The sequence below is a fragment of the Trichomycterus rosablanca genome, chromosome 14, assembly GCF_030014385.1.
Source record: "Trichomycterus rosablanca isolate fTriRos1 chromosome 14, fTriRos1.hap1, whole genome shotgun sequence".
NCBI classification, from domain to species: domain Eukaryota; kingdom Metazoa; phylum Chordata; class Actinopteri; order Siluriformes; family Trichomycteridae; genus Trichomycterus; species Trichomycterus rosablanca.
In genome coordinates, this window is record NC_086001.1 from 6356912 (window position 1) to 6368536 (window position 11625).

Sequence of the window (11625 nt, forward strand, 5' to 3'; positions counted from 1 at the left end):
GGCTTCCTTGCAGGAAGGATCATTTTTGTGATCAGCAACACATTCTAGATTTGACAGGCAGCGTGTGTAGCTTGTTGCTCTAGACTACAGCTTCTTAATATAAGTTTTATGACATCTCTTTATCTGCTGTAGCAGATACAGTCCCATTTCTGTGGTCATCCTTCCACTTTAACCTTGACCTGCTGTTGGTTAGCATGTGATTAGCCTGCATTTCATACACATTTAGTTTTTATTGAGATCTGAAGTTGGACATGAGGTGTGATGACAGCAGGTTCTGATGTTTGTAGCATGATGCGACTCTGTAATCTGAAGTTTGGCTCCAGTTCTCAGTGCTGGTGTGTATTTTGTGTAAGTGGGCGGTGTTGTGTTTCCTGAATGCATGCCTGGGCTGCTGGCATGATTAATGACACTTCTGATTTGCCACCTGCTGTTTTATAAAGCTCTTTGCATGTAAGCGATCCATTGGCTGGTGCTGGCGTGCACCGCGTTCCCATTCGAATAGCTCTCTAAAATTATCCACTTTGTGAAGGACCTTTTTAGAGCCTAGATGATTTATACGCTATATGGCTAAACGTGTGGACACCTTACCATGAGCTTGTTAGACGTCTATTCTAAAACCATGGGCACTAATATGGAGTTGCCATATTATGAGTTCAGTCAAAAGAGCAATTATGAAGTCAGACACTGATCAACAATCAATAATCCCATCATCCCAAATGTGTACAGTGCAATTAATATTAAGGCTATGTGAAGGCCACTGGTGTTCTAAAACACCAAACATTTCATATCTTAACATCTTATCAATTCAAAGGTTAAGAGTTCCAATCCCAGCTCTGTCATGCAGCCATTGGTGGGCCCTTGAGCAATGCTCTTAACCCTCTGGACTCCAGGGGTGAAGTACAATGGCTGACCCTGCGCTCTGACCCCAGCTTCCAAATGAGCTGGGATATACAAAGAAATCATTTCGTTGTACTGTACACCTGTATATGTATTTATGACAAATTAAGGCATTCTATTCTATACCTTTATTAACCTTGTGTTGTGCACAGTCATGCAGGAAAAGGAAAGAGCCTTTCTCAACTGCCGTCACAAATTTGGAAGCATTTAGTTTATTTTATATAATTAATGTACACTTGTTAGCAATGGATGCAGTTAAAACACTCAGTCAGTAATTAATAAAGATGCATACATGTCCTTTCAGGCAGGTGAAAAATAATAATAATACTTGAAAAGTCAGGATAATGGAGAGGGAAACAATTAGTGGAGATCTTGTGAAACAAACAACTTGTCCTCAAGATGGTCAAACAATTAACATTTGCTTATTAACATTTGAGCATGCATTGCAGCATGGGCTAATCTGGACAAGCAAAAACATAATGCCAACATAAGTTTCTAGTTTCTAAAATAGTAGATAAACAATGCACACATGTTCTAACCAAGTTCTTGTACAAAGTTCAGCAGTTGCCTCTCAGTTCATTCTTCAGCAAGTCTGTAATGTAACACAATGGGCTTCTCTGTATTTTAGCTATTAATGTTACTAAATTATGTTAGCCTTTAATCCTTGTGTGAGTGTGTGTGTGTGTGTGTGTGTCTACAATGAATGTTTCAGTATCTATAAATACAGGCCTAATGTTTCCATCATCAGCTCGTGGTGTATATATAGACTGGCATGTGTTATACTTTATCAATAGACTTCACAGATTATTCACATATACTACATCATCCAAAAGGAACAGCAATAATAATAGTAATAATAATTATAAACCAGAAAAGTTTGGACAGGATGTGAAATGAAAATATAAAACAGTATTTTGTAAATGAAATGGTAAAATCTTTTTTTAATAAAAATTAGATTTGTTTTACTGTCATCTACATTATTTTTGCAAGTTAATGCATATGTTTTAGGAAAGTTAAGACAGGAATGTTTTAAGACTGCTAAAAATGTATCTTAAACAAGTGATACAGTCATGCATGGACATAAAAAGAGCATCCAGAAAAGAAGGATGTTTTTAATTAGCAATTATAGATCAAGTTTTGTCACTTGGCATGAAAAACATTGAGGATCAATCCTGCAGTTTTAGAGCAACAATCTTCAATGAGCTACTACAAGGATTTTATGTATTTTACTACATACAATGTACAGTATAATAAAAACATTCAAAGAAATTGTGTCTACTGAGCTTAAAATTCTCCACTGTATTAAATAAATATTGAAATGAAAGTACAGAAAGTGTTTAGCTGCAGTCATTGCTGCTAAAAGTGCTGCAAACCGTTATTAGGTTATAAGGAGCTAACATGTATTATTATCTATCTAGCTATTAAATGACCAGGTGATATAAATACATGGCGCACATAGACAGAAGTCAATTTACACTGTGTTCTGTCTTTGTTCTGGGTTGGCGTAACTCTGTCCTGGTGAGAGGGTTCATGCCCTCTCTGTGTCATCTGAGACGGAAAGATTGTAGGTGGGTGGAGGGACTCATACGCAACTGTGCTAACCAGGGGGTCGAGAGAGGCATTCTCCCAAAACACCGACCATCCAACCGAGCTGTCCGCCTCTCTCTCTTTCTCTCTTTTCTTTCCTCTCTCTTTCTCTTCTTTTCTCTTTCTTGTCCCTTCTGTCACTATTTGTCTGGTTCTGTATGGTAACATGGAGACCCTTCATGCAGCTGTTACCCTAACTAGAGCACCCAAGAAGAAACACTGTAGCAGCAAATGCTCTGATGAGTCCAACTATGTAGATCTGTCGGGTACGAGTACAGTGAAGGTTACATTCACCGGTGAGGAAAACCAACGTTCTGTGTTCAAGCGTCACGAGAAACATGAAGACAAGCTGTCCAAAGAAGGTACTAAGACTATACTTATGTTGTACACTAGTAGCCTAGTATGTTGCTATTCTTAATTCTATCACATAACATTGAATGTAACTATTGAAAACTAGCCAGAATAAATTAAGATTTATTTGTTGAATCTTGGTTCCTACCAAAGATTCTTGGGTAATTTTGTTTCAAATAAAGAGATCTAGGTTCCATTTAAATTGCTCCCAGTTTCTACTAAGGATTCTTGGTTCCTAAAAGTAAAGATGTCTGTAATGTTTTTTTAAGTCAAGTTTATAATTCAAAACCAGCATATACCAATAAAATTTTGTTTTAATTTTCTACCAGGTCACCAAAACCTACAAAAGGACATCATGGACCAGGAGGAGGGTTCTGAAGATAACCTTTCTAGAGACCCTGAGGAAACTAGCTCTGACATTATGGATTTAATAACTGAAAGTTTCTGTGAGACGGAGGACCAGGATTACACAGACACCTACCTAAATAGTCGGTGTGAGTCAGAGTCAGAAGATGGAGACCAAAGCACGAGCGAGACTATTGCACCTGAAGACGCAGAGTCGCACTACATAACAACACATGAGATCCAGCTGACAGAACTGGATCACGACGTGGACCATGAGCTTGGCCGTACCGCCAGCTCGTGCTGGGACTACGAAGACGACAATCTTGTTTACTCGTTTGTGGATTATGCGTCCTTTAAAAGTGACAAAACTTCAGACAGAAGGAGCAACCGCGGGCCCAAACCAGGCATTAGCACTGAGAGTGAATGTTATGAGTCGGATGAGGGTGGACGCAACGCTAGCGGTTGCATTCATGTATCAATAAAGTCGTCGTCCCGGACTGTGAATTCCATCAGACCTCCGTCAGTTGAAACTGATGTTCTGCATCAGTATAGCAATGAACAAGACAAAATTAAAACACCATATGACATCCATTCACACTGTTTTATACCTGCGCCCGGGCGACAACATCTGGCAAGCAAACTGAAGGGGAAAGATGTCACTGAATACTCGAGTGGTGCCTCCAGTTCAGTAAGTGAGCTTGATGATGCTGATAAAGAGGTACGCAACTTGACAGCTAAGTCTTTTCGGAGTCTTGCATGCCCCTACTTTGACACAATCGATCTCAGGCCCTCAAGTGAGTCTTCGGTTTCAGAACATGGGTTAAGCATGAATCGGTGGTCAACATTTGTGGACTTTAATTACCGAAATTATGTCATGCAGGGTGGCGAGCGCAAAAATTCCACTTGTTCTGTGGAGATGAGAAAGCATGCAGAGTGTGAAAACAAAACCATTAATGTAACCACCATTGCTGAGGCAAGAACTCTCCAGAGTAACATACTGTACACAAAATCTAAACCTGTTCACTCAAGCTCAAGTATAATCTCTCATCCCAAAGTGGATTTTTTAACCGCCCGTGAAAGGAGGACTAAATGCTTGCGTGACGGATCCACCAGCAGTTGTGAGACAGTGAACCAGCCTTGTGGTGCAGTTTTTGCCTCAAGTCTCCTAAAAAATGTCATCTCAAAGAAAATGAGGTTTGAGCAAGAGTGCAAAATGGAGCGTGGAGAGATACGGGACAAGTACCATGCACCGCCTGTTTGTCAAGAGAGTGCAAGCGGCGTGACTTTGCAAAGGCAGACATCTGAAACAGGATCAGAACACTCTGTGGTCTCTGTTGAGGAACGTAATGAAATGACTGATACCACTGCTTGTGAGAAAAAAGAGGCAGAAAAGGTGGAAAATACCTCCGAGCAACCTGAATATAATAACACTGTTAGAGTACCATTAGAGCATGAGTCTGGAACTAGTGCTATCACAATTTGCCAAGAAAGCGAACCCACTCGATGTGACCTTACACCTGATATTACAAAAGAGCAGGACAAAGAATGTGCCAAAGTTGCCAAAAACAAGGCAACTAAAATGTCTCACTTGTACGTACCTGGCTCACACTTCCTTCCTAAAGATAAAGACGTGTCCGAATTCAAGTCAAACCAAACTACAAGTCATTCTGTTCAGTTAGATGAGCATCACACAACAAGCATCACAGACGCCTCAAAAAAACCACCAGAGATCACAATCCGCCTGCACAGCGTCAACGAAAACAAAGCTGTACGTCCTTTCAACATCGCCAGCCTTCTGACGCCGAACCTCGCCAAGCACGGTGCTGACAGTAAAACCCACCCGAGTGAAAAAATGCCGCATTTTACTGTCAGAGATGTCCGGGACAGCAGGTGTAAGCTCCAAACACCAATACACCAGGTACGAGATGTTCGCAAGCTGGTGAAAAGCTCGTACCGTTTTGTGTCTCTTGAAAGCAGTGACATCAAAAACGGCTTGTTCACGCTGCGGGAAGATGTCGACGCGGTCAAAAAAGAACCAGATAAGAACGAAAAGAAGGATGAAAAGGCGGCACCGACGCCCATGGTGATCAAATGCCAGTCTGTAAATACAAACAGCTCCCGTAAAAGGTACGACCCGGAAAATGAAAGGTCATCGCCCAAATCAGTTTTTAAGCAGCCTCTTGGTGAACCACAGGAAATTCAGACAAAGACGGCGAGATGGAAAGTGGACAAATCCGCCGAAGGTGGTGAAAGGAAGCCAGAGTTTAAATTCACCAACCAGGTTGCACTTGAAAAATTAAAAGCAGCAGTTAAAACTATGGAGCAACTTTATGTGTTTGACCGGAATGAGTGGAGGCGGAAGACAGAAGCACCACGCCCAGTGAAGGACAGCCATGTGCTTTCGCTAATTGCCAAAGAGGAACAAGGAGTCGACAATGAGAGACTAACAGTTATTTCAGAAAATCCTGCATCACGAGAAACAATAAAAACTTCAGAGCAGGACGTAAATATTAGGACAATCATAAATCCTCAGCAGGACGGACCTAAGATCCAGCAAGGTTCCAACAACATCCAAAGTGACATTGCGAACTCTGTTAAAGTTAGCTCTAATAAAGATAGCTCTGTCAAAGCTAGCTCTGTTAAAATCTGCTCTTCAAAAGTAATAGAAGAAAAAAATGCAGTTGAAGGCACTAGCGCAACACTGGACACAGATACTAAAACTCAACAACTGCCTGTTTTTGATTCTGAAAATTATCTTACGATCCCAATTAAGCCACGACTGCAAGAGACAAAACTCCACATGTTGGATCCAAGTTGTGCCACACAGCCACAGCCTCAACCACACCCACAGCCACACCAGCAGCCTCATCCACAGCCAGAGGCACGACCTCCCCTCCAACGCTCACCAGTCATCACAGAGTCATGGTCTCCCGAGAACCCAGCATTGACGTTTTGCCAAACCGCAATGCCCGCTGCTCAAATCCTTTGTGTCACCCCCCCTACGGACCAGCCCACCCCGAACACACAACGTAAACTCCTACTGGATCCAATAACAGGCCAGTGCTACCTGGTAGACACACCAGTGACTTTACAGCCAGTCACACAAAGACTATATTACCCAGAAGGTGCCAGGTACCTAGACGTACCCGTTCCGGTAAGCCCGGCTGCATATGTTATTTGCCCTCCCGCTTTTGTACCTCCACATTCCCCCTCGGTGTCCTCAGAGGGGGAGACTGCAAGCGCTGGCGTGAACTCAGGTGTGGGTACGGTAACGGGCGGGGCTAAACCTGTTATCAGCATTACGTCACAGCAAGGGCCACGCATTGTGGCTCCACCCTCTTTTGACGGCACAACCATGAGCTTTGTGGTGGAGCACAGATGAAGTAAGTGCATGATTTTTCTATGGTGTGTTTGTCTATTAGCAACAAAAAAACTGAGCAGATAATGAAAGTAAAAAACAGAAATAGCATGTGTGGGTGCTGCACACATGGAACTCACCTTTAGATGAGATGTAAGTAATTGGAACGCCCATCTTTGTTAAAAAAACAGAAACAAATTAATTTGGTGGTGTAGAAACTATTATATGCCCTGCGATGGACTGGCACCCCTTCCAGGGTGTTACTGTGTGCCTTGCGCCCATTGAAAAGCTGGGATAGGTTCCAGCAACCCCCCGCGACCCTAATTGGATAAGCGGTTAAGAAAGTGAATGAGTGAGTGAGAAACTACTAATGTCATTTAAGTGTGTACAATGTCCTACTATTTATTATTAATAATTATGATTGACTTCCTCTCCATGCCCAAATACATAGGGGTAGTTTGACTGCACCCATTAAATAATTCATTAAGCAGCCATCTGTTTCTTCTTCAAGGTTGGGCAAAAAACCCAAGTCGTCATTTTATGCAAAAAATTTTTTTATCAGATTGGTCAGATGTAATCCAATTTCCACTAAAGTAGGTATGACATGAAGTAGAAGCTCCTGTAACTTTATTGACACTGTCCACAGTCAATTAAGATTTGTTTTACCATGGATTTAGAGGCTACTGTAAGACAAAAAAGCCTCTGTTTTTTAACTGGCACATTAAAGCTAGACTAAAGTTAGCTGTTGATCACATGGACAAAAGAAAAGCTGGTGCAGGAAAAACCTTTGGCACATCAGCTTCTAAGCCCAATGAGCCCAAGCTTGACATATGACGCAGGAAATATTGTACGTGTTAATTCATACAAGCTTTATCGCCTGTATTTTTATAGTTTGTTTTATTAAAGGGAGTCCATATACTACTGGTTTTAAAAGGGGTTGAAAACATACAAAGTTACTCTTATCTAATTTGTCCCTTCATCATGTAAAACTAATCCTAACCAAATAAATATATGCAAGTCAATTGATTCAGAAATAAAAGCACTGTCAGTTGCTCAGTGATGAAATCATTTGTGAGTGAATCAGCATTGAAGCACTTTAATGATGTGCTGTTATGCAGGGCAACGTGAGTCAGATCAAGTGAAATGTTAATTCATTCATTCATGCATTTGTACTATCCGACTCCTCCTGGTAAGGGTTTCAGTGAGCCTGGCACACATTTACATACTCACTTACACCTGGGTGTAATTTAGAGAACCCAATACACCTTTTGCATTTTTAAGAAGTGGAGAAAATCAAAACAACTGAAGGAAACACACTTTGACATGCAAAGAACATGCCAAAGTCCTCACAGACAGTGACTGGAGCTGACGATTAAGAGAGAAAGTGCTAGGACTGCTGAAGTGTCACAAGGGTGTGTGTGTGTGTGTGCAAATGTCAGTAGGTGCACTGTGCTGAGCTGGTAGAAGAACAGCTGCTCAGATCCATCACCAACCTTTATATATAGACAAAGAAAGACAGAATGAGAGAGAGACCTCGAGAGAAAGCTGGAGCTTAGGGGAGAGAGAACATGAGTAGATGGAAAGGAAAGAATGTGAAAGAAAGTGAGAAAGCCAGGGAGAATGAGAAAAACAATGGATGACTATGTCTGTGGGGTTTTTAAACGCTGTGTAAGGACCCTGACTGGTAGATAGAGAGGCACATGTGCAGAGTGCATAGGTGAAAAAGGGTTCCGCTAAGGGCTGTGTGTGGGTCGGAGGAGGCGTGAGCAGCAATATAACCACCTCAACTGCAATCAGGGATCCCCTAGCAGCGGAAGACAAATTGACTACCCTAAATTGGGAGAAAATATGAGAAATTCATAAATAAAATAGGAAAAAAAACTACTCTGACATGACAGACTGGAGATAAACACACATACTCACTGCACAGAGAGGATTACTCACAACCACGACTTAATATCCTGAAATTACCCTAAAGGGCCAAATCTAGTGCTACTTGCACACAATGTTTAATGTATTTAAAGTTTGTTGGTAATCTGCCTTAACTGTTTAAGGGATAATTAGCAAGCAAAATGTTACACATTCTAATCATCTACAGTAATTCACACTCCTGAATGAAAAATGATGGACCGATGGCATAAATAAATAGAAAACAAAATTGTATGAATAAAAAAAAAAATTAGAGAGCAAAGTGAGAAAAGGAGAGAGAATGTTAACGGGGGAAAAGCGAATTCATAATGGAAGAAAAAAGAATGAGATGAATGAGTGAGGCTGAGAAAGAGATGAGAGAGACAGGGTTTTGCATTGTAAGAGAGCAGGTCAATAGTATTGTCTCTCTGACTCTTGAACTCTCTCTTTCTCTTTTACTCAGTCTCTTTTTAATTTATCTCCTAACCTATCTCTCTTGCTCTTTCTCTTATGATATCTGATGTATGTATGACCTCATTAATGTATTGCTATCTAAATTATGTGTACGATTGCTGCAAATTAACGATGCACACTTCTCTCTCTCTCTCTCTCTCTCTCTCTCTCTCTCTCTCTCTCTCTCTCTCTCTCTCTCTCTCTCTCTCTTATCTACACACATTACATCCTGTTCTCAAATTGTAGTCACATATTTATATTAACCATTCATGCAAACATATTTTATTACTTCAATCTCCACATGACCACATGGTCTGACATTTATCCACATACAGTACACACAAGCTTAGTCCAACCCTTTAAATACTCCTACACACACACACACACACACACAGAAGCATTAACGTATGGGCAAGGGAACAAGTTAAAAATGGCTCACATAGATGTTTATGCTAGCACAATTATTACAGATAAAAAAGGCTGGAGTGGCAATGTATCACCAAAACGTCATCAGCTTGAGTTTCTTTGACTTTTTTCTTAGATTTGCCTTTGGAGATGACTTTTGCAAAAGCTCTGGCAATTTACAAAATAGCATGACCAAATATGATGGTTTCTCTTTTAAATGATAACTGGTTGCAGCATGTTTAGCGGCAATGACTGCAACTGAACTCTTTCTATAATGTCATTTATCAACACTTTCACAATGGAAAGTGATGGATGGATTATTTTTTTTTTTGCAAAATGGCAGACAGGACTGATGTTTTAATCAGTGGTTTAATCCTATTTTTGCAACATCTGTTGTGTAAGGGTTAAAACAATAACAAAAACATAACTACGATTCATCACTGTTAAAGATTTTCATCTATCTAAAAGAAAAGGCTCAAACACTTCTGTCCTAAAGCTTTGTAATCATTTCTAGACTAATATTTTAAGTTTTATTGTATTTTCCCATTGAAACATTAAGTTGACTGCTTAGCTGTAATAGCAAAATAGTTATATTTTTATTAAGGTGTTATAGGAGTTAGATAACTTTCTTTTTAATATAATACAATGAAGCTTAGCAAAATGTGTATTTCTACTCAAGTTAAATGATCAGAAACATACCATGATAGAGGCTATCAGGAAGAGGATGATTTATTTAACACTACTGTATGATTGTAGTGAAAACCACCCCTCTGTTTCTTCTTTCCAGGACAGAAGTGCATGCATGTGATCACAATTAGCGTCCTGCATCACTTCCTGTGACATTTTGACTTCCTGTCTGCTCTGCGGTTGGAAACTCTTCTTGGTGTTGTATTTGAGTGTCGGTATTGAATATAAATGATACTGCTACGTCCTGTACATTAAGCTTCTGAAGCACTTAATCATGGGTAATTTAGTCACATGAACTTACTGAGCCTTAATGTGTTCACAAAATGTTATGTAACTGCTGGTCATTATTTATTTACAGTGAGGGGAAACTTTTCAACCACTTTATTTTTCATAATTTAGTATTTATTATTTACTATTTAATATACTATTAGTGCAAATATTTCCATTTACACACATTACTGTACCCAGAAAACCTTTGTGGTTCCATAAATTTCCATTAGTGGATTATGACACCAATTGTACTAAGATAAATGTTGAAGGTTTTTACTGTGGCTCTCCAGCTTTTTTAAGTTTTGTTTAATTATGTAGTTTCTGAAAACCTAAATAACAAAAGTAGATTAAATAACAAAAACTAAATTGGTTGAATATTTTGCTCTCACTGTATGTGGTTGTGTTTCATTTCTGTTTTTTTCTGTATCCTTGTTTATTTCTCTTTGTGACTCTTAAGAGTCTCAGGCATAATAAGTCATAAAAAGCTGAGCTTTAATTACATTTGATCCAAACAAGCTAGTTAGCTAATGTTAATGAAGTGCTAACTCCGGGACTTTCCTTTAAAGAGAAAAGAAATCCAACTTTGTACTCAACTTTGTACTAAGATTTACACATGATTCAGATATTCAATTTCAGGTTTTTACGTAAAGTCACAAAGGGTGCATTAAAATTAAATAAAACTCAAGACATGTTTGTTCTGCCTCTGTGAAGCTGAACAGATAAAATTTTAATATCAATGTTAAAACATTTAGGTACTGTATGTTAAGCTGAATTTGTCAAACACTCATCATTTTCCTTGTACTCTGAGATTAGCCAAGTCAACAATGTTAGCCTTTGTTTTTTCTCTCTTTCTGTTGTAATGTAATGTAAATTAAAGGTATATGGATCTGCAGGCTGATCTGTTTACCTGTTCTGTAAAGATTTTGTTTCTTGCTTTAACAAAATACACAAATACCAGTTCCTGATGAACCGAGATGTTTTGTCTGTTTTAAGTTTTGTTTAGTTTACTAATGTTCGCAAGTTTACCGAGCTTCCCAGCACATGGATCTACACTGAACCTGTTTGGGCCCACTGTGGACTGGACATATACAAATATTTAGCTTCTGGATGTCCTCTGGAGTTTAAGGTTTATATTACTAGAAGGATTATTATAAAATATTTTTTCTTTTGGCTTTTTTGGAACCATCACTGAGAAAAAAAGAAAACTGGACCATGTTTGGGAAATGCTTTTTATTTTAAAGCTCTGTTATTAAACATTCTTTTCTGATTTTAAACGATAGTCAAATATATCTGATCCCTTTTAATTAAGAGAACATACAGTGTTGTTAAAAACAATGTTAATGTGATTTTAAGGTCTAAAATGT

The 11625-nt window shown here is 39.3% G+C and overlaps 1 protein-coding gene across 1 annotated transcript; it reads left to right on the forward strand.

Moving 5' to 3' along the window:
* The first annotated feature begins 2617 nt into the window (after positions 1-2617).
* LOC134327106 (uncharacterized protein C4orf54 homolog) lies at positions 2618-6562 on the forward strand. The gene is made up of 2 exons (XM_063009184.1): positions 2618-2846; positions 3165-6562. Exons 1-2 carry the CDS (start codon positions 2651-2653, stop codon positions 6560-6562), a joined length of 3594 nt encoding a protein of 1197 aa, XP_062865254.1. The 5' UTR covers positions 2618-2650.
* Positions 6563-11625: the final 5063 nt, after the last annotated feature.

Bases quoted from the DNA above. Each gene is read 5' to 3' on its own strand.
- LOC134327106 (XM_063009184.1), top strand. From the start codon at position 2,651: ATGGAGACCCTTCATGCAGCTGTTACCCTAACTAGAGCACCCAAGAAG. The intron at 2,847-3,164 runs GTACTAAGACTA...ATTTTCTACCAG, and splicing joins AGACAAGCTGTCCAAAGAAG to GTCACCAAAACCTACAAAAG.